Source organism: Zootoca vivipara, chromosome 1 (genome assembly GCF_963506605.1).
Source record: "Zootoca vivipara chromosome 1, rZooViv1.1, whole genome shotgun sequence".
Taxonomy (NCBI): Eukaryota; Metazoa; Chordata; class Lepidosauria; order Squamata; family Lacertidae; genus Zootoca; species Zootoca vivipara.
In genome coordinates, this window is record NC_083276.1 from 64581716 (window position 1) to 64609679 (window position 27964).

The 27964-nt window shown below is 39.2% G+C and overlaps 1 protein-coding gene across 6 annotated transcripts in view; it reads left to right on the forward strand.

Moving 5' to 3' along the window:
- Positions 1-26956, forward strand: part of HIPK3 (homeodomain interacting protein kinase 3) — a 62659-nt gene extending 35703 nt beyond the window's left edge. For 4 of the 6 annotated variants that reach the window (XM_035118306.2, XM_035118314.2, XM_035118341.2 and 1 more), the window contains exons 3-17: positions 7342-7465; positions 8130-8249; positions 8974-9060; positions 9601-9785; positions 11110-11269; positions 12501-12624; positions 14007-14125; positions 14453-14574; positions 14671-14832; positions 15902-16198; positions 16516-16656; positions 18643-18869; positions 19444-19571; positions 19932-20069; positions 22336-26956. In XM_035118306.2, the coding sequence (XP_034974197.1) occupies positions 7342-7465; positions 8130-8249; positions 8974-9060; positions 9601-9785; positions 11110-11269; positions 12501-12624; positions 14007-14125; positions 14453-14574; positions 14671-14832; positions 15902-16198; positions 16516-16656; positions 18643-18869; positions 19444-19571; positions 19932-20069; positions 22336-22809 (2608 nt within the window). In that variant the 3' untranslated portion in view covers positions 22810-26956. The remainder of the gene's footprint in view (positions 1-7341; positions 7466-8129; positions 8250-8973; positions 9061-9600; positions 9786-11109; positions 11270-12500; positions 12625-14006; positions 14126-14452; positions 14575-14670; positions 14833-15901; positions 16199-16515; positions 16657-18642; positions 18870-19443; positions 19572-19931; positions 20070-22335) is intronic. The other 2 variants (XM_035118350.2, XM_035118360.2) reach the window with 2 other exon arrangements.
- Positions 26957-27964: the final 1008 nt, after the last annotated feature.

The window sequence follows — 27964 nt, forward strand, 5'->3', positions numbered from 1 at the left end:
CCTGAATTCACTTATTGAAAGCTGCTGTAGCTGCTGGGTAGCGCAGGTTGAGTCCTGTGCAGTTCCAGAGTATTTCCAGAAAAGGTGTGTGCATGTGCTTCCAACAAGCCCGTTCCCTAGCTTAAATTCAGGCTATATTGAAGGCATAATGGGATAAAAAGCTGTTGCTAGTATTTATTGCTTCCGTTTTTTGAGTGTCAGTGAATATTTGAAATGAAAAATAAGAGCTGTATGCCTGTCTCAGTATCCCACAGACTCCAAATCTTTTTTCTTTCTTTTAAATATATTTTTATTGTTTTTCCAATATCGTTCTAATAACAGCCTCACTATAACAATACCAATTCTATCCAATTAATACCATTATTAATGCCAATTATTTAAATGTCAAATTATATAATTTAATTAAACTGGACCCATCACATGTTAGCGTTGATGTGTTCATTCTTCTACATTTTTTCTGCATTCCAAAATTGTAATAATTTCCATTCCATTCAGATATAATAATCCCTTATATAACAGCTACAATTGTGATTTCAATTCGTGTTGGTATAATAGGTAATTTATAAAGTTTCAAGTGAGGAACTTTAGCTGTAATCCTTATTCTTTTCTACATCCTTTTTCACTGGAAGATACTATCCTTAATCTCAGACATAAGAGGCTGATTGTGATTAGTCTAGTGTACGCTACTCTGCACATGAGCGGAGATGATTACTTCACATTTTCAGAACTAAGCCATACATTGTGAATAGGTTCTGATGTGCTCCAGCTCAAATGAAACAAATCATTTTTTGTCTATTGGTTGGAAAAGTTTTTTCTTCTAACTTAGTGTTTTGGATAATAAAAGTCAAAATGATATTTGGGGGGAGGAAAACTGCATGCTCTCCCTTCTTGTTCCTGGCTTCCTCGAATTACCCACCCACCCTCCCTTAAGTTTTTCCTTCGTTTCTTTATCTTGCTATGGACTTCGGTTGGTCGTCTTGGCTGTCCAGGGGGCCTGGTAGGAATTTTTTCCCCCACTTGGCAGATTGGCACTAGCCACTTGGTTTTTTGCCTACCTCGTAGCCAATCGTCACAACTTTGTAATGTTTGGTGGTTAGGCACTGGAAAACACATTGTGTGTTGGAGGGGAGGTTGTGGCCATCACCTACCCTTCCCCATGAAGGGTATTCCGTTAAAAGAATCCGGCGGTCGTGGTCCTGTCCGATGCCCTGGTGGTGGCTAGGGTCGTGGCTCGACCCCCAGTGACTCTAGAGCAGAGGTAGGCAACCTAAGGCCCATGGGCCGGATGCGGCCCAATTGCCTTCTCAATCCGGCTCGCGGACAGTCGTGGAATTGGTGTGTTTTTACATGAGTAGAATGTGTGCTTTCATTTAAAATGCATCTCTGGGTTATTTATAGGGCACTTATTTTTCAAAATAAGTCCGGCCCACCACATGGTCTGAGGGACAGTGGACCGACCCATGACTGAAAAAGGTTGCTGACCCCTGCTAGGGGAAAGTTTCCAGTTGATTTGCATCAACAAACTCTCCCTACTGATTGTTAACCCTTGTGTGACTCCTGGCAGAGTGGGCAGGAGTCAAGTATAGTCTGTCCAATCCAATGCCTAAGCCAATACCACTCACATTCTGTAACCAATAAAGTTGTGGTCTTCTTAGCCTATTAACCTAAATACTTGTGCATGTGTATGATTTTATCTCCAAGCAGAGGTGGGGCCTCGACTCACAACTTGCTAAATAAGAGACATGGAATCAATCTTGTCTGAATGAGAATCATACTAGAGGCCTTTTACCTGTAAGGTCTTCCCCACTCTATAGCTGTGCAGAGAAAACCTTTTTGTTGATTTACTGAGGAGACAGTGGCACTCTGCACATGTGTAACAGCAACACTAATTAACTAAATTAGTGTTGTACAAGTCATATTGTGACGAAAGCAGCAAGGTTAATAATTGCAGCTATACCAAATGTCAAGAATTCTAAAAAATCTTGCTTAAGCCTTTAACAAAAGTTTGGTTCCTGCAGGCCTCTGGGTAATCCAAGATGTTACTTTGTGGTGAAATCACGGATTGAGTGCACCTGTGTTATCTGGTATGAACTGGGGTCCAAAGCCACTATGGCAGCCCAGGTAATCGAAGTAAATGCCTTCCTGGTGAAAGAGCACATTTCTGTCTCAGTTCTGGAAATTTACTGACAGCTCAGGCTCTGACTGGCTAAGAAGATCGGCCCTCAACTACTAGATCTTTTTCTAGTAAAGTATTTTGCCACTTGGCCACCATTTTTTTCTTGCCTGAGCACATGTCTGTGCTGTTTTATTCCTGTGGTATGGTGTCATTGCCTTGCCACTAGACTAGGATAGTTAGATTTAATTTTCATTCTAACTTGCACTCTCCCCCTTCCTATTTTCCAACAGTATTCTTTTATTTGTACTTTTTCTGAGTTCTGTTTTTTGCATGATAAATTTGATGTGCTTTATTCTGGAAAACCTGAGTCCTTAATTCCAGTGTTTTGGACTTTTTAAACTGCTACTGCATAGCATATAAAGGAGGATGCTGTGAGCCACCGGAACCTAGGCACCCACATGAAAGTTGGTAGGATGACTGGTGTGAATGTTAGCTCACTCTGAGCAGTCTCTGCCTCTGAGCAGTCTCTGCATTAAGTTAGATTCTTCCATAGTGGTTAATATATCAGCAGTGATTGACCAAAGAGTCTCATTTGTCTCTGGAAATGGGATATGTTTATGTAAGTAGCAGCTGCAGTGATGGGGAAGGGCCCTACAGCTCATTTGCCCATCCACCTGTGGTTCTGCCCTTTAAATATATACCATTCAATGTAGCTGTTAATTTGTGACACCTGTGAGCAAAACAAATGACTGAAACGAGAGATGTGTTTTGATTTACATTATGATTAACAAATTATCATGTTTTTATGCCATACATTCCTTTAATGATAGCATTTCATTATGTTAAAAGCATGGGGCCAGAGTATATTCTAGTACATACGGTACTAGTGGACGTTTGCATTCTGCATTAAATCTGGATCTGCTGTGAAAATGAATTATTAGCTTGTTGGCAAAGTACAGAGGATGCCTTAACGTAACTTATTCACTGGCAGTAGAAGCAAACATGGACCTGCAGATGTTGGCTTACCTTAATAGCCAGCCAACCGTTTGTGTTGCCAGAACCTAAGGCAAAGGGTAGGGTTGTGTCCCTGAGCTTGTTCTGCACTTTGGCAGTTCATACGCCTCTGAAGCACAGCATGAAGTTGGAAACAACTCTTTTCTCCAAGCTCATCTGCTTTTAAATGGCTTATCTGAGGCACTAACAGTACCTCAAAGGTACAGTGAAACACAGAAGGGCCACAAACCTCCTCCCAAACAGGGAGCTGGAGATGGTGGTGAGTGATCATTCCTCCAGTTGTGCTATATATTTTAAGCTGCTGTAAGAGCTTTGGCAATGCAGTGTGCCAAACCTAAGATCCAGCTCTCCTCCTTATTGAGTAGCATAGCTGCCAAGTTTTCCCTTTTCTCGCGAGGAAGCCTATTCAGCATAAGGGAAAACCCCTTTAAAAAAGGGATAACTTGGCAGCTATGTTGAGTAGGTGATGTTGGAATGATTTCTTTACTTGCAATGCAAGCATGTTGGTTTTGCCTCAGAAGCACAGAGCTGGGAAAGGAACAGGGTATCATCCTCATGGTTGTATTGAGCTTCAAAGGGCTGAGAGGTTCCAAGTGCCATGCAGGGCAACATTCAGAGGACAAGTTCCAGCCCTCCTGTTGAGCTTGTAGCAAGGGAGGAGGAGGAAAAATCACCATTCCATTGTTTTGTGCTCCAAAAGCTCTTTGAGTATCTCTCTGATCAAAAATAGAATAGCGATTTACCTATCCCGAGTATACTTGCACCCCAAACACAAAAACAAACCAGTATTTTGGTGGATGGATGGGAATGCACACTGCTGTTTCATTTATCCCTTTTTTGAAAAAATAAATAAAATAGTGCTCTCAATGAGCATCTTTTAACTTTTGTTTCGTTTTGCATATGGAAAAATTAAACTCTAATTAAACTTGTGCCAAAGGTTTGTTTAGGCTCCACCTAGCACAATTCAGTTTTTAGGCTTAGTTTTGTTCAGTCATAATGACTAAACTTTGTTACACCAGTTGTCTCTTAAAGAGACATACAGTTTACAGAATTAAAATGTCATGTAATTGGTACAATTAAAATATTGCACATGAGAGGTACTATAGATATTTATAACTTAATATAGATCTGATGAGTAGATTAAGCCAACATGCATTGTGAACATTCAGGGCCTAATTATTGTAACAGTATTGTGAATGTCAAACATATATAAATCATGTTATGCATATTCCAAAGCAAATTGTTGTTGTATTAGCTCTGTAATGTGGCATAGTTGTCTTTACAAATATTAGTATCTTAGTTGCAAGTAGGCATTGTGTTCTGCTCTCTTGATTTACTAAAAGCAAAATGTGGGGAAGGATCTGCCCAGAATTCGTTATTAATTTGAAATCTGAGTTACTGTCTTTTAAGTTTCTCCTGAGTTACTGAGTATAAAAACCTGTAACAGCTTCTGCAATCATGACATGAGATACTTCTAATGTGGTCCTCAGAACTAGAACAACCCCCTTTCTAAAGTAGTGCCTTGTTGAAGTGTCTGCTAAAAATAGTCATTCCATCACTTCAGAAATATTTGAGCTATTTAAATTCAACATGTAAAAATACCACAATAAAGAGATTTTGCTGCTACCATTTTTGGCTTTTGATGGGAATCTTCTTCAGCATGATTGTCATGCCATTTTAGGAAATGAAACAGGTTTTAAATATATAGAGTCTGTAGTGCATTATACTTTTCTGGAAGGCATGTGACTTTGAAGTTCTCTGAATTAACAGCTGTCTTTGGTAGTCTTCCTGACTTTAAGCTGCTTGAAGGATCATTTTTATTTTTATGGCACCCAACTGAAATGTCAGCCAGACCACATTGAAAATGCAGTTTTTACTTATTCCATTATTAGCAATATGTTCTTGGCTACCTATTAACGAGAATTTACTTGTTTCTTTGGACTTTTTTTCTTTCTCTTTGTATTATCCAACAAAGGGTTGACATTCAGAATTTGTAGATTCATGGAAACAATGCTGCACTTTTTGTAGCTTTCATTAATTTCACTTTTCTGATCACATCAGGCAGTTTTCTTTCCTATACTAATTTTTCAGTTGGATTTATATTCTGCAATTTTAAAGTCTTGAATTGATTTAGAGTACCAAAAAATACAATCAGATGGGCAATGGATGAATATTCTGTGTTACAAAATATCTACATGTTTAGATCCAAATATTTCATGGCACATGTGTAATCTCCCCTGCTCCAACCCATGTGGGTGTTATGGAGTCAGTTATTAGGGAGGAAACTCCCTGGGCTCAACCATTATTACCATATTGTCCCGCATATAAGCCACACTTTTTTCCAAATTCCGACCATGAAAAGTTAAATTTGTGACCTTACAGAAATTGGCTTTTACCTTATCGCTGCTGAAACAGACATACGGTAAAACGGAATGGGTGTGAGTGCCTGCGAAATTTTAAGGGAGCGGCTTATATTTAGGTATTGTCTTTTCTTCTTCCTCCTCCTTGAATTTTAAATGTGCGGCTTATTTACGGGTGTGGCTTGTATTCGGGTCAATACGGTATATGAGGAAAAATTAAATCCAGTCTTTCTGGGCTTTGTATGTAGCCATTATGGATGTTCAGAATGAATTGGTTCCGTTGTAACACACTGACCTGGTGTGCACACAATGAATCATTAGGAAAGGGATTGAAAATAATATTTGTTAATACCATAATGTCATCATATACATCTGTGATATGGAACTCCGCTTGAATACTTGCTGCGTCTCAAAAATGGTTTTCAGAGAGCTCAGAAAGTTTCAGAAAAGGGCAGTGAAAACAATGAAGGGACTGGAGCATCTCACCAAGAGGTTTGGTTACAACATTTGGGGATTTTTAGTTTAGAAAAGAGGCCGGTAAAGGAGGGGCATAGCAGAGATATATAAAATTATGCATAGTATGAAGAAAGTGGATAGGTCTCTATCATAATACTAAAACCTGGGGGCATCCAATGAAGATGGCTGTTAGGAGATGCAGAAAAGAAAATAGGAAGTGCTTCTTCACACAGCACATATTTAAACTCTGAAATTCATTAACACAAGATGTAAAAGGGAACTAGACAAATCCATGGCGAATCAGACTTATCAATAGCTACTAGCCATGATGGCTGTGTAGAGCTGATCTGCCTCTGAATACTAGTTGTTGGGCATAGCATGTATGGAGAAGGCTATAGCACCCAAGCCCTGCTTGCAGGTTTCTCATAGGCATCTTGTTGCCCACCAGGATACAGACAACTTCCCATTTACGTGGTGGTTACGTTTGGAACCCCCCCTGCGAAATAGCATAGAATGGGGAGCCACCCGTATCGGCTCAGCTGGGCAAACCACACTGTCTCTCCAGCTTGCCAAATGCCTAAATAGAGAGTTGTCTGTCTTGGATTAGATGAGCTTTGTCTGATCCAGCACAGCTGTTCTTATGTAAGCCATGGTTTATTTAGCAAGTGTGGTTTCTTTCTGTCCTTGTTCAACAGCCTAACCATGGGACACATACGCAGTTTATAGTCAATATTCTGCCCAATAAAGAAAAAGCGCTACACTTCACAATCAACAAAACATCTGGATTCGTGCAAATGCTAGGAACAAAGGCTAAATAATAAATTTTATTGATGTATAAATAATAAATTCAATAATTTTTGGGAAAGGGTGAACTGTATATTTAAATAAAGAAATATTTATGGCCTAACCTTGTGCCCATGATGCGTTGTTGAATATGCTTTAGTATCCTTTTACTTTGGTTTTCAGTTAATTTTTTTACTAAACTTTAATGCTAGCACATTGAAGAGCATGTCTCCATGGGTACTACTATGCACCAAGTCAAGCACAATGCAAGTGCTCACACACTTTCAGGTGAAAAATAAAGCATTGTGTGAATTTACTACAGAATAAGTTTCGACTTTTTTGTGTGTGCAGTAAAAATAGCCTAGACACTGAAAGCCGCAGCTGGTAAAATATGATGAAGCAGAATAACATATAATTTGTAGATTCCATGGCACATAACTAGTATGGTCTGCATGGGAAGATGGGGGATTTAATAAGAACAGTTTACCTTACAGAAAAACAAAGTTATTTGACTTTTAAAATTATTTAAATAATGATTTCCAAATTCCAATTTTTATTCAGGTTATTGTTTTTATGTAGAATATCCATTAACCATCCCTGTTTTATTTGCAGAGCACCAGAAATCATATTGGGTTTGCCGTTTTGTGAAGCCATAGACATGTGGTCACTGGGCTGTGTGATTGCTGAGCTATTCCTTGGATGGCCACTGTACCCGGGAGCCCTCGAATATGACCAGGTAGTAGAAACTTGATGATCTGAGATACTTTTATCTGTTTAAGTCTGCAGTTTAGTCAGCTGGGGTTTAGAGTTCATTTATTTTGTCATATGACTTTAAACATACAAAATAATTGTGCACCAATATTTAAAAACACCAAAAAAATGGTTTAAAATAACTCCCTTTGAGTCAAGCTCTTAAAGCACTGCACTATTGGACAATGGCATTAAGCAGGATAATTCTGGTGCGGGCTTTAAAAATGATAACTGTATACAGTATGATTGCATCTCGTGTGCCATTTCAACCTTGTGTGGTTGAAAGCTGGCTGGTTGAAATCCCGCAAATTAATTGCATGTAAGGCAGAGACCTTACAAACTTATTTTGTACTTGGGTTTTCCCAGTATGGAAAGAGGTTTTAAGTTCTCAGAATTTCTTACTGATTTCTGGGATGTTCTTTCAAGAACTCAAATGGCCCTATGAGATCTTGCAAGAGCATCCCAGAGCCTAGTAAGCAGGCAGAGAGTGTAAAAGCTTGCTTGGAAGGTAAGGATGGCCATGTGGGAGTGGTCCCAAAGGGGCAACTCAGGTATAAACTTTTTTGCATATATGCACCATCCCTGGAAGTAACCACCACAAGACGTACAGTAATGTGTTTGTAAAAGCCACACTTCTTTTAACTTTTCAGATTCGTTACATTTCACAGACACAAGGCTCACCTCCAGAGCAGTTGTTGAACGTTGGAACGAAGACCACAAGATTTTTCTGTAAAGAAACAGATGCACCATATTCTAGTTGGAGATTAAAGGTACTAAGAATTCTTGAGAGTGCAGACAAGAGTTCCTGCCATCCATGTTTTGGGCTATATATGTGCCTTCAAGAAGGAATACAGCTGAAGCAGAACAGGGGGTATATTTTGTGAACACGTGGTTGGTTTGTATTGGTTGGAAGAAGCAATTTTGTGGGAGGGGCCTAGGAAGCACATTCCTCTGTGTTGGCACACTGCCTTCCCCCCAGTTGTGCTTCAGGGAAAGGTAGAACTCGGTTGGATCTCTTCACAACTGCAGCTTTAGGACCCTTATTTCATCAGCCTTCCTCACTTGTCCTCTGATGTTACCACATAGCAAAAACTGATGGCTGTGTGGTCATGTCACTGTTACTCTGAAGAAGGGTTATCTTGCAAACAAAGTGGTATTAAGGGTTGCAGATTGTCATGAAAATGTAAGGTTGCCAAGGGGAAAGGGGATTGATAAATGTTTTGGCTTCTTCATACTGACTGGAGAACATTTGGATCATCTCTAAGAACTAAGCTAAATGGCATATCTGATTAAAATGAGTTGCTCTGCACACCTCTCTTAGACATAGCACATTTCCATTTTTGGAAAAGGCCAGATTTTTACAGCAATAACAGAAAACACAGTGCTGCCTACTTTAGGTTGCTATTGCTTTGTGCCGCAGAATGATTCTCTCCCTCCCCCCCCCCCCCCCCGGTATATTAATAATTAAACCATCCATTTCTTAAATTTCTGAAGACACTGGAAGAACATGAACGAGAGACAGGGATGAAATCCAAAGAGGCCCGAAAGTACATTTTCAACAGTTTGGATGAAATAGTGCATGTGAGTACATTCGGATGCATTTAATGTATACAGTACAGTTTGTGTGTTTTTTAATGTATTAGCTACCATTTGTGACTAGCTACCTCTAATTTCACTTGTGGGAATTGTTCCCCTGTATCTACTTTTCAAAGTAGAAGGGCACATAGAATGAGGTTTTACTTGCAATGTAATTAAAAATTACACTTTATATGCTGCCACTGATAATTGTTTGTATAGTGTTGTTTTGCTGCTATTTGTTTTATTGTGGAATCTAATTATGATTTTGCTGTCATTTATATTTTTATATGAAGCTGCCTTGAGTTTAATAATATCTTGAAAGACAGGATATAAATATTTGAATGAAAAGTGTGCATGCACACGAAAGCTCATACCAAAATAAAAGCTTAGTTGGTCTGTAAGGTGCTACTGAAGGAATTTTTTTATTTTACTTCGACCCAGACCAACACGGCTACCTACCTGTAACCAGAATGAAAATGTTGTTATTGATGAATTATAAACGCCTCATTGTTTTCACTCTGACATTTACTTGTTCAACACCAGGTGAACATGGTGATGGAGTTAGAAGGAAGTGACCTGTTGGCAGAGAAAGCAGACAGAAGAGAGTTTGTCAGCCTTTTGAAGAAAATGCTGTTGATAGATGCAGACTCGAGAATCACTCCAGTTGACACACTGAACCATCCTTTTATTACCATGAAGCACCTCCTTGATTTTCCTCATAGCAACCAGTATGTTGTATAACACACTTGTAAAAATAATCCTGGGCAAGCCTTTTTGAAATGGTTCCATGCTACCCGTGCTGCTATGTTTGCTGTAATTCCTGTGCCTTTTGATTCTGGGCCACACTCTCCTGGTTAGTGCAGATTACAACAGAACCAGGGTTTCAATAGCTATGGCTTTTCCCTGTACACAAGCATTAGTCTTTCTCGGTTGCTATGTTGCCTGTTGCTGGTGTGCTGCTTTATATTAGAACTAGAAAATAAAGGATAACTGAATTCAGGAATTATTTTTTTGAATTGCCACAGTCAGCCACACACATTCATAGTCACAAACAAAAAGACAAAACACTTGCTGGCAAGCGTATTATTATTATTATTATTATTATTATTATTATTATTATTATTATCATCATCTTTTTGGAACAGAAAAGAAAATACAAGGAAAATTCACCAAAAAACCATACATAAAGTACACAGAAAGTTGAATGATACTGTAGTGACTGCCTGATCTCAGATGAATCCAACACACGAAAGATGCATAACAGTTGCTAGGGGAAAAGGAGGGACATCCTATGGAAATGGCGAGGACTAAAAAATAAGAGAGAAGCAGGAAAAGTGTACTAATGGAGATAAGAAAACAGACAACTCACTTATCAATCACAGCTCTGACTTCTCCCATTGGCTTAAAACACTTCACAGGCAGGAGCAACCATCCAGACAGAAATTGCTTAGAAGAGTACCTGTATATTTTACTGCATGACATTATTTCTAGGAGGACTGCAGAATTACTTTAAAACAAAGGAGAAAGAAAGCTCAGAATCTGGGGACCCTGCTGGGGGACTACAGGGAATGTCTTTGTGAGCACTGGGTTGGCACCCTCTGGCTTAGAGTGTCTTCTGACCCAGGGATCTTGCTTCAGCTTTCTTAACCACAGTCTACGGCCAGTGTTTGTTCTTGGCTATAGATCATGGTTAGGGAGGAGAGAGCTTAACTCTGTTCCTGGATTCAGGCAGCTAAACTTTGACTAAGCTGCCACGCTGCACTGATTTAAAAGGGGTAAAGGGGGGCAAAGGGGGCATCAGCTTCTCTTTGGGAGCCAGCACATTTGCATGGTCCTGGTAAGCTGTAGTGTGGCTAAACCATAACCAGGCCAATGAGAGGGAAATACTTGTGTGGGTCCCCATCCCCCCAACCCCAACCGAGACTGAGGTTTCAACCTGTTTAGTCTCTAAGGAAAATAGTCTGGGCCAGTCCCATGATTGTTATAGTGAGTTTTTGTGGTGGCTGTAATATACTTTCCTCACAATTCATTCATTCTTCTCTTTGCCATCAGAGTGAAATCCTGTTTTCATATCATGGACATTTGCAAGTACCGATCAAATTCATATGATACAAATAATCGCAATAAAACAGTGCACCTGAGACCAATTGCTTCAGGTAATGCACCAAATCTCTCAGCTAATTTTGCCAAGATTGGTGCAGTACGAAGTCAGGTAAGTACCTTTGATTTCACTTTGGGTCTCCTATTCACTTCCACCCTCATCCCAGAGTTTAGATCACTGCAAGATAATGAAAGGGGGGGGCTTATCTCAAGTCATTGAAAGGGGGCAGGCCATTCTAAGAGGGGGAATAAAGCTGTATCTGGTTTTAAGGGAATGGTTTTTATGGTTTGGCCAATGTTGTTGCACATGACATACTTCTGAATCAAAAGGTGAGGTAGAAATCATGTATCCAAAACAGAAGATAAATTAACATATTCACTGTCCATCTCATGCATAAAGTGGAACCTTGGGTTATGGCGGGGATCCATTCCGGAGGCCCCGCCACAACCCGAAAGCGACGCAACCCAAAGCGTCACATCTGCACACGCGCGATTTAGCTCTTCTGTGAGTACGCGAACCCAGAAGTAACCCGTATCGGTACTTCCGGGTTTGCGCCGGTCTTAAGCCGAGGGTGATGTATGCCGGAGGCATCGTAACCCGAGGCTCCACTGTATTAGGCAGTAGACTAGCTACAGAAGCTCATTGCACAATAAAAATTGTTAAGTTTTAAAAAGTGCCAATAAGCTCTTCATAGTTTTTGCACACAGTGGCTTTGGATATGGTGGAATGCAAATGCTACTATGTCAGAATCATACCAATCTCCTAATGCGTAAAGACGTGGAAGCTAAGTTGGTAACTGAGGCATCCATGTTTCTTGTTTTTGCTGCTATTTGTTATGCTTGATGCTCTTCAGAGTCTGGAATTGTGTTATGGGAGAATAAATAATTGGGAATCCAGGAGTGCCTTGAGGCTTTGTTATGGCACTCTTAGCATTTATCTTGCTCTCTTGTCCACATGGGCCAGGAGAGGAGGCTTCTGTTGTGGCTTTAAATGCCAGCCTGGTAGAGAACCGTGGAGAACAAGCTCTTCAAGATGAGTTACCTTCCTTTTCTAGTACCGGTAGTTCTCTTGGAAGACATTTTCACAAAATAAAGCCAAAGGTTTTCTGTTCAAGAAATCCTTTGTTGCAGTGCCCCCATGTGGTGAAATATTCAGTGTGCTGGCATGTACTATAAAAATGATCTTCATATACAGTATTAGGATTTGCTTTTGCTGCATGCAAAAGCATGAACATCATAATCCTCATGCAACATTATAGCTTGAGATTTTTTTTTTTAAAAAAAATGCATGTGAAAATTGTGGCAGTAATTTTGTTAACTGATAATATACCTATGATTTTCAGGCATTAGCAGGATCTGCTCATTCAGTTATGCACCATGGAATACCACTGCAGGCAGGAACGGCTCAATTTGGTTGCAATGATGCTTTTCAACAAACACTGATTATATGCCCTCCTACTCTCCAAGGTATGAGGCAATTAAAATGACACGTGATATAAAATTAGATATTCACTTGGTAGTTCAAAGAATCGTCAATTCAGGCTATTGATAAAACCTACTACAATTAACCAAGATTTTACTTCAGGTTTTCCGTTTTCCTTGGATGATCTGATAACATTGAGTACTCTAGTGGTCAAGTATTTTCAAGAAGATGAAATTTAAAGGTGATAGTGGAGTCATATTATTGCATTTTGAGGCAAATTTCCTCACTTTTGTACCTAATTCCCACTGCACTTCCTTCCAGTGAACCAAAATAATCACATGGACCTCATGCATGACTTGTCATATTATTGTTGAGAATACCTGTTGGAATTCCTAGCCTACACTTATTCAGCGTTAATCTTACTTTACATGGTAAAAATCTAGAAGCACTGTGGGCCTCTCAGTGTTCCCTCTTTGTAGCCTTGGTGGTTACTGTCTGGGTCATGTTTCCTAATATGGATCCTTCTGTAGTCTGTCTGCCCTTTTTGCTTAAGATTCACTTTTACTTTTACTTCCTTGATATAATTTATGTTAAGCATCTTTATTTTTAAAAATCGCATTTAGGAATGTAGGGCTAAAACAGTGCAGACTTTGTGGAATTTCTTTAAACGCCAAGTATACGCTACGACTCCTCTGTCTAAAAGGACTTGATGCGAAAGGGTTGCAACATATGTTCTCTGCTTAATCCCAGAACTAAAAAGGATACATCTGATGATTGAAGGGCTTATTTCACATAGGCGACACAGACTATTTAATAATTTTTCTGGCTAGGATACCTTTCTTGTGCTGAATGCTACACTGCATCTTAAATGAAGTGTTTCAGGTTTGGTTAATTTGTGGCATGCTGGCACTCGCGTTATTGGTGCCCATTTCTGATAGAAACAGCATGGAAGCAAGTAGCCCCTGTGTTCCTCTACAGCCTTATCCTCTGATTCTGTGGTTGGCCTGCAGCAGATTTGAGCCTGGCTGCTTCAGTCCCATCTTGGCCATGGTGTAGAACAGGCATCCCCAAACTTCGGCCTTCCAGATGTTTTGGACTACAATTCCCATCATCCCTGACCACTGGTCCTGTTAACTAGGGATCATGGGAGTTGTAGGCCAAAACATCTGGAGGGCCGCAGTTTGGGGGTGCCTGGTGTAGAAGGAGAAATGAGGAGAGTGAGGAGTTTTGGGGGATGCTTCTCATTGCTAGATTATGATTTAGCAATCAGGTCAGAAGCGATTGCAGGTTTGGCGCCGGGTGATAACTGGACTGAGCAATATTTCCCTGAGCAAAGTTTGCATCAGGCTCAGAAATGAATTCTATATGCTAACCTTTTATTAATTTGGATTCAATCTTAACTCCCCTTTTCATATTTGTGAATTAGGAATTCATGCTAATCATGGGAAGCCCAATGGTTACTCTGTAAGAGTTGATAATGCAGTGCCGTTGGTCACACAGGCCCCAACCCTACAGCCACTCCAGATAAGAGGAGTCCTTTCTCAGGTATGTTGTTTGATGCTGTATGTTGTTTCACATTTTCAGAGGTTTCACATTTTCAGAGTCATAAATATTAGTTAGTTTGACAGATTTTGAAGTAGTATCACATCAGTTGAGAGGGACTGTAGATTAGTGACAGGCCCAAATGCTTTGCATGTAATCTATCTTGGCATTAGCATGTAAAAGGACCTTTGGGCAGATGGACTGATAAGATCTGTTATCAGAGTCGTCAGAGAGCTGCTGCGGGCTAAATGGACCAGCGGCCTAACTTGAAAAAAGGATACTAAACCTATTGAATGTAGTTATTCATAACAGCTTATATGTTTACAACAGACCTGGTCTAACCGAACACAACAGATACTGCTTCCAACATGGCAGCAAGTGACCCCTGTGGCTCCTCCTACAACACTAGCTTCTGATTCTGTGGCTGGCCCGCAGAGACTTGGAGACTGGGGGTACGTCAAAACAGTATTTTGATTTTGTGCTTGAAAAATGAAGTACGCAACTCTGCTATATTTTAATAATCTTGTATTTTTCTCTGTTTTCCCTAGGAAGATGATTCCGCATGGCAACCATTACAACTCGGTGATGACACAGTCTCTGTTAACCAATCAAATAACTTTATCTGCTCCTCAACCAATCAGTGTGGGCATTGCACATGTAGTCTGGCCTCAGCCCACACCAACCAAGAGAAATAAAGTATGCCAGAACAGGTTGGTTTTATATGGTGTCTGTGGATCATTTAGATGTAAAAAATAATAATCATTCTTTCAAAATCCCTTTTAAAGGGGGCTGTATATTTATGAATGCTGCATGCTCACCAAGGTGTTACACTTCAAACTAGTTTGTTTAGAACATTTATTTCTTTAAACATTAAATACTGTGTTACAGTTCAAATTGATCAGAAGCCTACCAGTTAAAACCAAGGGATGGTAACAAAATGGGAAATAATGTAAAGTAGCATTTGCTGCCCTTTGATCTTCTCTCTTCTTGTGACAAAAGTGGCTTTGACTATATTTATCTGCAGAAATAGACTTTGGTTTGGTTATTTAAGAATTGCAGGTAGACGCAGTTAGCAGTTCCTAGACTCATGTGCATGAGGAATTGTAGAATTTGGACTATTGAAAATAGAGACATTGTATAATAGTCATAATATGACTTAGAATAGTATTAAGAATAGTCTTTCTTTTGCTGGCAGCAAGAAACACTTTAAGTGCTCTGTGGAGAAAATGTGCCCCATCACTACAGAAGTTATTTACAAAGGTATGGGACATTTCAGTAATGGAGAAACGTAAGACCGGGAAGGACAGTTACACTGGTGAACTATGTTAAGTAACCCCTGATTCATATCCCCTGAAGTCAGTGAACACAATTCCTGATGATTTCAGTGGATTTTGAATCTGATTCAAAAATGTTTATGGTGTCCAAGCCAGCATTTCTTCATTTCTTCTTTCCTTTTTAAGAGAATGGTATCTTCAGCGTATTGTACTACATTTCATTGGTAAATCCAACTTTGAACCTTGCATTGCAGCATCTGAACAACCCTGCTTGTGATATGCAATAGTTACCTGAAACGTTTTCCATGATTGCTCTGGAAAACAACATTTACAGTGTTACCTGTATGTTCATTGTTTTATGTTTCATGCGTTGATTTATTTTCATTGCTGTTTCAAAGTCTTATGTTCTAGTTTGAGTCAATTTGGGGAGGGTGAAGTAAAGTTGCTACATTTGTTTGATAAAGAACATCTTTATGACATGTCTAAATAAATGTCTTCTTTGCAGGAGTAACGTGTTACAAAATACCAATATCCAAAATTCAGCATTTGTGTCTCCAAAGATAAGCAATGGAAAGGCTGATGAGAAGCTAAGCTGTGTAGAAACACAGGACAATTGTAACTCGGTTGGTCAGGAAAGCAACTGTTGCAAACCGCCCGTCAGGCAGGACCCTGATTCATCTGTTTCAAACAAACAGCGACAGGCTATCATTATTGCAGATTCCCCAAGTCCACCAGTCAGTGTGATCACCATCAGCAGTGACACAGATGAAGATGATGTGGCACAAAGGCATTCATTTGCAGAGTAAGTAGTAGCGTTGGGCTTATTTTAACTTCAATTTCCCTCAGGGTTGTGCTGGAGAGTCGGTGTTTTGGTGATAGTAAGAGGAACTTCCTAAATATACAGCACCAGTACATTCACTTGAATCAGCTTAAATCACTTGGAACATGGCTGCCACTTCTAGCGGCAGGTTGTTACACCTCTTTGAGTTTCACAGCTTTCAGTCTGTAGTATAGCTTAGCACACAGTTGGCACTAAATCAACACAGCTAGAAGTTGCAATCGATGTTTAGTGAGAAGTGTGCAGGATGAATGTTTTATTTATGTATGTTTGCATTTCAGATGTAAAGGGAACCTAGATTGTGAAGCTTGCCAGAGTACGCTAAATATTGACCGTGTGTGTTCATTAAGCAGTCCTGACAGCACTTTGAGCTCTAGTTCTTCTGAACAGTCCAGTCCATCCCCTTGCAAAAGACCCAACAGGTAAGAAATGTACATAACTGGGTTTGATGTCCCTGTGTGGCAATAGGACCCCAGAATCCCATTTCTAAAACCTATTTCTGGAAGCATTCTTAAGCATAGGTTACATAGTATAATGTTTTGACTGAATAGAGGTTTCTCTCTGTATATGTGACAATGCTTCTGTGCACTGGATTTTTTGGAACAAGGGTTAGGGTAATAAAGCTTCCTGAAGGACGAGCCTTAGCAGGCTGGATATGGCCTGTCACTGTTAGCCTTCTTGTAAAGTTTTGATAATTATGTTAACATAACTGTTTGGATATTTATTTATTATAAATCATTTCCCATCAAATATCTGTTAGGTGATTTTACAGTAAAAAATATCAAAAATAAAACCATTCCATATGTAAAAACAATTACAAATCCAATACAAATATAGATGGTGATAGAGATCTATATTTTTTAAAGGCTTGTTTAAAAAGGAAGGTCTTCCATAGACAGTGGGGAAAAGCAATAGAGATGGTACCTTCCTGATATGTAATGATTGGTTATGCCGATTGTATCATTTCTGAAGATAGATAATAATGAATCTTAAAGATATGGTCAACAGCACCTTTCTATTACTGTACACCCAACTGGTTCTATGGTTCTCTCGGAATCTAATGGTGATAGCTCAATTGCGTCACTAATTCTCGGGTATAAATTTAAATCCATTGTTGAGTTAAATAATTAAGTATTGCAGAGCGAACTCAAATGAGCAGCTCTGTACAGTTGTGAAAGTCATGGATTTGTGATTATTTTAAAGATCCTTTATAAAATTACCTTGCTGCCCTGACAACGATTGCCATGACAACTACACAGCCCTAATTAAAAAGATGAAAGGAATTGCTAGGGCTGAGCCAGATGTCCTCCAGTGAATATTTTTGACATGCAAAAGGGGCTTCACCACCTCCAATTGTTAGATTAAAGAGTCCCCCCCCCAAGCTAACATTTTTTAACTTGGTTTGTAGTTCTAATCGGCTACAGAATTGGTGCCACTTTTTATTTGAAAGATAACCCTTTCCTACCTAGCAACAGTAACATAGATATGCAGCTATTCAGATTTTGCTACATGACATCACTTAGGGTAAATGAAGTCAATTTTGCTTTAGAGTGATGTCACAGTCACTAGAATGGATAATAAATGGGAATGAAGCTGCAGCTTCATTGGGGTCTGCAACAGGGTTGCTGCCATCTGAATGCTGGTAGGTAGAGTGTACATGGACACTACCTGTGTTTTGGTTGGGGGCATCTACTTCCCTTCCCCTAGGTGTGCTCTGCTGGCAGAATTAAAGTCTTTTCTGGTGTGAGTGCCACCAGAAATCGGCTAGCAGTCAAATTGGTGGATCAGGGCTGACATTTATTTTACTGTTAGTTTATTTCATTTTAAAACATTTATAGTCTGAATTTAGGGGTAAAACTCTCAAGGTTGCTTCAATAATTATGGAGTAAAATATCAACAGTACTTTCCAAACAAGACTAAATCTAGCAGTATGAAACATCCAGCCCCCCAAAAGAAATCTTAACTGTAACCAAAACCATCAGCAACAAGAGAAAACAATAAACAAAACTAAATACACATTCTGCCTGCCTTTTACCATAGTAATAAAAACTTAATAGTTGCTTAAAACCAGTGACTAGTGAAAAGTGGTCTTGGGGAGAGTGAATTGGGATAAGAGTGCAGTATCTCCATTCATAAGTATTGGTTGATTTCTTGGGGAAAGGTGCATTTTATGTACAGATCTGAAGCTCTGTTTTTTTTGAAGATGTCCACACTTCCCCTAGTAGTTTGTTTATAGAATGAAACTTGGATTGATTTTGGAAAGCTGGAAGTTTAGAGTCAAGAACCTCAACTCTCCTGTTTAAATCTAATTTTTCCTGTTTTTGTTTTGTTTTGTTTTTGGATGTTGTGCTGCAAAAGGAATGAATGTGATGTACCCTTCATAATGGTGCTTTACGTTATTTCTGTAGTATGTCAGATGATGAACAAGAAAGTGACACTGTGGATGGTTCTCCCAGTTCAGAGTCTTCAGGCCACGACAGTCCATTCCTAGAAAATAGTTTTGCAGAAGACACTAATGATAACCCAGAAACAAGAACCTCAGCTAACTTGGAAGCCAAACCAGCTGTTTGTACTGTGGTGCCACCAATGAGGATAGAGAACAGGTTAAATGCAGATGAGCAAATTACAAATGCAGGTAATTGGTGCTTATTTGTTTTCTATGCTGGCCACATTTTGTTCAATGTTGCATGCAGAGATTCCATGAATGGAGGGCCACCTGGGTAACATCATTTCTGTCTCTTCTCCCATATCCTCAAAAACCCTCTTTAGGAGAGACTGATTTGAATAGTATGGACTGTGGGGTGGGGTCTTCAGGCAGAGGAGTGAGTCACTGAAATCTATGCATAGACAAACTTGCAAGTATTTGTGTCCAATTTTCATTGACTGCCATCTCTGCCTGGTTCTGCACCTCCTGCTCCTGCCATGCAAGATTTCGCCCTGTGGCTTTCAACAATTTCTTCCTCTGCCTGAATCCCCCCAGGCTGCAGGCTAGGAGGGATGTTTTGAGGTGCTTCCCCCCAAAAAAAACCAATAATAATGGGTGGGGTGTGTGTGTGTGTGTGTGTGTGTGTGTGTGTGTGTGTGTGTGTGTGTGTGGTTTAGTCTCTCTTCCCTTGAATGTTCTAATGTTGTACAATTAAGATGAATAAAGGGAAAACATTAGAAGCAACCCTGTTGTATCCTATGTTGATATTTTCATATTTTGCTAGTTACCACCTGTCAACCATTGGTTAAACGCCGATCTGCCCGTATCAAAACAAACCATGCTTCTGGCTTGGGCAATCGTCAACGAAAATTGATATCAGCATTCCATCAGCAGCACTCAAACCTCAGTCAGGTATGTATGTAAATAAAGTAATGTAGAGGTGTTTTTATTGGTTCAGACATTTGGATTTTATGTTGAAATCTACTGCACACACATGACTCAAACCCATCCCCACTACTTCATCTATCTTTCATACTGACCTTTGCAAACTATAATTTTAATCAAATTAACCAAAGAGAAACTTTCAGACTGGTTGAGATATCAGGTAGAGACAATTAACATGCAGTATATTGGGCTTCCTTGAAGACTAAATAGCGACTGCAGTTCATACATAATTTGATATCCCATTTCCTGATGATGGAGTATATACCACTACAAACATATGACATCAATCTTCCAGGGTCTGCATTTGACACTCTATTTCTTTTCTAGCATAACACAAGATTCTGGTTTGGACCTAAAGTTCTAAATGGCTTTGAACCTACCTATCTAAGGGGCTGCCACTCTTCTGTAGATGCTTTCCTGAGGATACCTTTTACACACCAGATAACACTGAGGACTCGTACAGTGGTATTTTCTGTGAATGTTGCGAGTGGTTAAGCATACAGCAAAAAATTGTATCTACACCTACATTTTGGGCGATATTCTGTTAATGAGTCCTGTCAGTGCAAGCATTTCATAATGGGATTTCCCCCCTTTTCCACCTGTGTAGGCCCATGTCCTCACCGAGTCTGTTCCAGAGAGATAGAAACAGATTTGGAGGGTGTGAGGGGAGGGCTATAACTTCCCATTTCCCAAGCAGAAATGTTTACGCTGACAGAACGTTTGCCTTAGTGCTTTCTTGGATTCCATCAAAAAGTTGTGTAGGAGCTGCTTCTTCATAGTTATGTTTTTTTTCTTAAACAAGAAAGAGGCATTAGACAAAGCCATTGAGAAAAGTTAATTTAATTCAAATACTGGCTCTGGCAATACTTTGAAAGTCCGCAGTGTATGTGACATGACCACAATGGCATGGATAAGTGGGAGTTGTGTGATTTGCCCTACTTGCATAGTTGTGGTATTTACATTGGGACATACAAACATGCATACACTTACACCATAGTTGTGTAGGAGAACACACACACACACACACACACACAGTATGGTTCATTTGAATGTGAAAGTGGGCCAATGTCTAAGTGTTACCCAGTAAGTTTAGTTTTGTTTAAGCATATTTGCTGGTGCTTTGGATCAGTGTGGATCTGGTTTATTCATGCGTTCATTTGTGTTTTATGCTACAAAATTTGTGACTTACGTGTGCTTGTTTTAGACTCATAGATAAGTTTTCTAAAAGTCTTATGACTATATTGAGAACCATAACTTAGAAATTGGTTATTCATATATTCATGAGTTTGTAGATTCCATTGAAAAAATGTGGTGGAAATTCTCTCATTGTATTTCCATATATAGGTGTGCACAATATCATTTGTGATGTTACATATAGATTAGTTTTAAGGGGCAGGGTTCAAGAGAGAAACTTCAAAACTAATATAGTCAAATTTACCTGAAGGTATTCTGAACTGCCTCTCCAGTTGCATATCCAGTGTCGGAGAATGTGATCAATAATGATATAAAAAGCTTTGAGCTTCTTAATTCATAATGATATACATCATAGTCTATAAATTGTTCTTATAATAGGGGACATTAACTGTTGGCTCTCAAGCCATTCACATGAGAGGTCTTGTCTAATTCCCAGTTGCCAGAACTATTTTGTTTTCCACCTTCCACCAGTCCCAACATTATAAAAAGGGGAGGAACAGAAGATAGGCTGTTTTTCCTGTCACAGTATGAGGATTTTGGGGTCACCAGGTTCAGAATAGGAGAAAAAACACGACTGCACACAATGGATTTGGATCAAGGTCCCTTTTGCAAATGAAAGGGCTCCTTCTATTCACAGACAGCACTGTGATTTAGTGAGGGCTTCTGTTCGGGGGAAGAAGGAGGGAAGCAATTTTCCAATTTCTCCTTCCCCTAGAGCCTCCAGTGCCACCTCTCACATGGTTCTAGAGGGTCCTCCAACCCTCTAGGGTAGCTTTTCAGAGGGCTCTAGAGGGACAGACATAAGTGAAAATTGTCTGCTCCCTCCCCCTCAGTGGCAATATTCTATGATCAAAGAAACTCTGGATCCAGGTCAACACATATTTAAATTAGGAGCTGTAATTGCTGCAGTACATGTTGACCAACACTAATTTGCATGGCTTTAAAAAGGAATGGACAAATTCAAGGTGGATCATTCCGTCAGGCTATTCTAATCCTAGCTAGATGGAAACTCTATATACTCTATATTCAGAGATGATACACCTCTGAGTACCAGATGGTGGGGACAAACTGAGGATGCTTTTCCTCGTGCCTTGCTTCTAATCTCAGAAGCAGGTAGCCCAAGTGTCTTCAAGCTTTTCATACCCAGGACCCACTTCCAACCCAAACATGCATTTGGGGACCCATTTCTTAACCTTTTACCATATATTTGCATGGTGCTCCTGTTGTGTGACCCATCTTGGGTCAGGCTGTGACCCACAAGTATGGTCCCGTCCCACCAGTTGAAGACCATTTATGGGAACAAAATGCCAAACCAGACGACCCCTTGGTTTGATCCAGCAGCGTAGTTCTTATGATTGTGGGGTGGTGGGCATATATGACTGCAAGGAGGTGGAGGAAGCCCATCCCCAAAGATGTTTCAAGGAAGCGTTGGTGGGAACAGAGGAAAGATTGTTTAGATGTGATAGCGGTCCACTCTGGAGATGGGGGGAATCTTGTATTTGCTGCTTGAATTTAACTGCAGTTTCTCTTGAGACAGGTTCAACACTTTGGATCTGGGTCTCAGGAGTGGAATGGAAACTGTGGTCATTGGAGACAGCAGGCATATATCCCTGCTAATGTTTCCAGTCATGCATTCTCCCTTCAACATGGAAGTCCCACTCATACCTCAGTCCATGCACATTTGGCTGGAAGTACACATCTTGGAGGACAGCCTGCTATTCTGCCGTATCCGTCATCTGTGCCCCTCACGACAGCTGCTCCCGTTGCCCACATCCTAGCCTCACCATGTACCTCAAGACCGATCTTACAGCATCCCACTTACAGTATCTCTCATCACGGTGGCATAGTTCACCAGGTCCCAGTGGGCATAAATCCCCGACTGCTACCTTCCCCAACCATCCACCAGACTCAGTACAAACCAATTTTCCCACCGCATTCTTACATTGCATCACCTGCTTACACAGGATTTCCATTGAGTCCAACGAAACTCAGCCAGTATCCGTTTATGTGAGAACTCAAGTACGCTGACAGAGCTCAGTGATACATACATGTGATTTGAGAGGAAAACATGGTATTTAATAAATATTAGCCATGGCACAACAAAAAGATATTTTTTTTAATCATGTTAGACTTGGGTGCAATTTAAACAACCTTGAGCTTTAACTCACTTTTAATGTGTTTTTGCACATTTGGTATAAATTTGTCTTTAGTCATGTTATCTTCTTATAGAGTAACTCCAGACAGGTGACTTATGGGAGCAGAAATCCAGTTTTGCTCCTACTATTTTTTATAAAATTGCCTTCTAACTAGTGCGAGACATGTCTACATTTGGGAAGCCATTGAGTGTACAGATTTAGAGCAACAGATGCACATGTGTCATCAGTATCATGTATGAGTAACTTGTTTGTATTATGTATCTTGGTGTTCAGTGTCGAGTCACTTATCTAAAAAAGGTTGAGCTGTTCTTCACTTGCATGTGTCCTTTGCATGGGCAAAAACAAAGTTGCCTAGAAATTTGCTCTTAAATGTTGGTGTCCTAATAATCTCAGCTGCATTGTAAACTGTTCCCACACATAGTGCCTTAAATATTTGAGGTTGTTAATGTTACTATATTATAAATGTTGAGGACTGCACTTAACATTCAGTTTTGTTGATTATTTCATAGAGTTATGCGCGCTCTCTTTCTTTTTTTATTTGTGTGTGGTATGATTTTAGTATAGGTTGTGATTTCTTTATCTAGGGGACAGCATGTTTTGCTGTAGCTGAATTCTGCTGTCTAATACTTCCCCCGAATGATCAGCTTCATGGAAAGCAGTTTGTAGTTCATAGGAAAAGTTGATTCAGTAGCTGTTGAATAAAAAAAATGGTGTTTTATACTGTTCAGTGGAACTGCAATACAATCTAAGTAGTTTATTTTCAAAGTGTTTAAGTCCAACTGGATTTTAATAACCTGTTAGAGGTGCAGTAGGCATGACTTGGCTAGATTATGAAAGCAAAATGCTCATTGATTCATGCTGTGGTTTCATCTTAGCTTGAGCAAACCATGCAGTATTTAATAAATAGTAGCAGAATATTTACTATTGAAGCTTGAAAAGGTGTGAGTACTTTGTGTGCAATTTTTCATTTATGCATGGGAGAGATTTTAGCCTTTTTACATTCTAGTATTTGTTCTAGCCTTTTTTTGGGGTGGGGTTATTTTCTTATTTAAGACATTCCGTCAGGGACAACAAATTACATGCATTTTCCCCTCTAGGAAGTGCATCATTTCTCTCTCTCTCTCTGTGTGTGTTTTTGTTCTTGTTCAAATAAGATTGCTTTTGCAGCACCAAAGACTTAATCATCCATTTCCTATTAAAAGGTAGCTACTTTTTTCATACACCTCAAGTGTAGTGATAGGGATGGGTTTTTAAAGGAGGGTATTAAAGTGAGGTTGTGTTTTAGCTTATGAGGCAAGTAATAAATTGTATCATCTATCTTGAATGTATCATAGATAAGCTGCTATATAATGATTGCCACTTCAGATAGCTGTGAAATTAGGTGATTTAACTAGTTCTTACCCTTCTAATTTCTGTATAAGTCTAATGACATGAAATGGAAGTATGGGGTTGATTTTGTTTTTGTTTGCTTTCATGTTTGGAGTGTTGTAACTACTATATTGTAAATGATGGAAAACAATTGGATATGTTATTTTGGGGTGTGTTATTTGCATCAGTATTTTATCTCCATTAACTATCATTGCATATAAATGGGTGTATCCATGTAATTTAATTTTTATGTGTTCATATTGACATTGTGTAGACACTTAAGAAAACTATCTTGGTGGCTTGACTTAACTTTTTTATATATATAAACAAAGATTCTGGAATACAGTTATTGCAGCATAGACTGGAATAGGAGTGCAAAGGGTTTCTCTCAAGCACAATCCTAGGCATGTTTACTTAAAAGTAAATCCCACAAAGTTCAGTGGGCCTTACTTCTAGGAAAGTGTGAGGATTGCAGCCTCAGCAGTCTAACAGCTGATAGAGTTTTTCTTTGTTCCATTAACACAAGCAGTGTTTTATTTAATGAATGTCTAAGTGGAAAAAATGTGCCTACATTTGATTTACTTTTCAGGACTGAAATACAGCAGTATTAGTTGACAAAAACCAAAACCAGCAGTACAATTTAATGGCTGAATATGGAAATAAACCCTAACCCTTTCTCACAACTCTTAGGCCACAGTCAGAAAGCTGCAGCTTTGCATGACCAGGTGGGGCTTTTAAAAAAAGCGCTGCGTGTCATGTACCAAAAAAACAAAAATCACTTCTGAAAGTTGGAAAAGCTTAAAACCCAGCTTTGTGATAATGGCATGGGAGAGTTGCTGTTCAGATGAAAAGAGTGACAAGTCCCACTGAGTGCTGACATGCTCTTGGGCACACTAAAGGAGTATTCTGGGTTTTTCATAAACAGTTTTATGTGTTTTGTAGAAATACAAATAAATATCAAATATCAAATAAAGACAAGAATAACGTGATCTAATTTGGAACCTTTTCAGCATATATTGAAGCAGATGGAATCAAGAAAAAAATCAAGCAGATTTTGTCATGTTCCTTAATGTTTATGGTTCAGTAAATTCCTCTTTTCTGTTAACTCCTTGGTGTTGAGAATGGCATTTCTTGGTGCTTACCTCCATTGCTGGCAGTGGACACATCAAGAGCCATGAGCACCAGAATTTAGCTTACCTTTTCTATAATTATCACCAAAAAAAAATAAAAATGTATTCTCTTAATTTACTTGGATCTGTCTTGCTCTGTAGAGTATTTACTATGTTTTAAATTGTGTTTGGGATACAAAGCTAATGTACTTGATACATTACACCATGTCAAATGAGAAAGCAACACCATGTTGCGAGAAGCCAAGTTGCAGGGAAATAGGCAGAGGGCCTTCTCGGTGGTGGCGCCCGCCCTGTGGAACGCCCTTCCAACAGATGTCAAAGAGGAAAACAACTACCAGACTTTTAGAAGACATCTGAAGGCAGCCCTGTTCAGGGAGGCTTTTAATGTTTAATAGATTACTGTGTTTTATTTTTCTGTTGGAAGCCGCCCAGAGTGGCTGGGGAAACCCAGCCAGATGGGCGGGGTATAAATAATAAATTATTATTATTATTTTATTTTTATTATTATCATCATCATCAAACATAGAACCGTTTCTAACAGTAATACTCCAAAGGTAGCCTCTGGCTCCTAGCATATTGCAAAAGAGCAAATATTTTTTACTTTTCAGAAGTGATAAATTAAGTTCTGCCACACTCAACACTGAGCATAATGTGGTACTCAACAACCAGTTCTGCAATGAGCATTGCAGTGAAGGACTAGATCTTCTGCCCTCTCTCAGGCTATACTCTGCAGTTGCACAGCAAAACAGTTATGTTGACTGTGGTTGCAGCGGAATAATTTAGCTGTGGGATAATCTATTTATGGTTGCTGTGGCTTTAGGAGGGCTAAGGGTCTGTCCAGACAAAAAATTGGTGTAAATCTATGGTCAAAGTAATCCCACATATACATCTTATTCTTCTGATGCCTTTTAAATAAAACACTGCATGATAACAAAATTGCATACTCTTTTTAATTTGGAAATTTAATTTTTTTATGAATCCCTTGTATTCAGTTTTTAAATTTAATTCAGGGTGTGTTATTGATCAAATATACTACTGTATTAACTATTTTTTTTAATTTTTCAAATATTCTGTATTTACTGCTAATTTTAACTTTGTTTGTGTTCAGTAAATGCTAAAATCACACTGCAAGCTGTAGAAAGATTTGTTTTAGAACTAATATAGATTTGGTTACTAAGTTTGAACTGTTACAGTTTAACAATTATTTGTAGACTTGTGGCTTTTTTGTTCTTGATTTCTGTGCTACACTAGTTTGCCATGTAGCAATTGCACTGTGCAATATTACAATAAGAGGACTGGGAAAATTTTTTATGGATGTAATGTTTCCTACAGTTTGCGATAGTATTTCTCTCTAGTTCTCAGTGATTTAAATGTGACCAAGTCTTCTGTACTTTGTCACAAAAAGCGGGTTTTCCAGGTGACTATTTTGGTGAGTGTCAAAATAAGAATTTATGGTGTATTACTGTCGAGATTCACTTTGAATTAAAATATATATTGCAGCAAATGGAACTTGTCGGCTTTTATTTTTTATTAAATTGTGATAACTGAAAAGCTTTTCAATCTTTTTTCCCTAACTCCCAAGGGCTCATTTATATAAATTTCCAGTTTCACGGGATTTAGGCCACCAGCTTTATCTTAGTGATGCGATTTCCCCCAGAAGTTTGACTGAAGTGGTCTAATCCTTCAAGAACACTTGAGCTTCCATTTTTGCCAGTCAACAGAAACTATTGGTTTTGGACTTCATTGAAAATTGCAGCTTTTCTGACAAGTAGTTCCTCTGAGATGCCTGTGGAATAGTGATTGTACAAGTTGCCAAATGGTGGGAAAAGCCTTCATCTTAATTATGTATTGGGACACGATGCTCCAGTAGATTATTATTTATTTCCATTGTCCATGGAATACATGTGATCTATGTTAGAGGAGCAGACAGTCTGATGTGGAATTGATAGAAAAGAATACCTGCTCATGCCAGTCCCATGCAGAGAATCATTGTGCTAAAAACCACAAAGTTTATTGATAAAGCAGCTACACTATTATTATTTTTTGCCAAAGCTCCTAATTTTGATGAGGGATGATGAAAACATCAGGAGTGGGAGAAGGAATAGCCAGCTCTTATTTCTATTAAGGCTGCTGTGGATGTTACATTATAATTATACCTTGTGGTGCCAAGTGCATTTTAGTTCTAGGTAGCTGAAAGCCTACCTCACAAGGGCACTGGTTGGTGAGAAATAGGCAGGCAGTAACAATAGCCTATCCCCAGTATAATATGGAAGCAAAGTGAAACTGCCATGGAATATAAAATATAACTAGTTTCCTTAGGGCAAATTCCCTCATCCCCAATGACATGGACATAGCTGAAGAAAATATCTCCAAGATATGAAGCAATTGATGTGCAGAATGCAATAGGAGATCTCTTGCCAATCCTTGTGCTATTTCCAGGTAGTAGCAAGTTATTGTTCAGAGGTGAGCAAACTTTTTCAGCAGGGGGCTGTCCCTTAGACCTTGTGGGGAG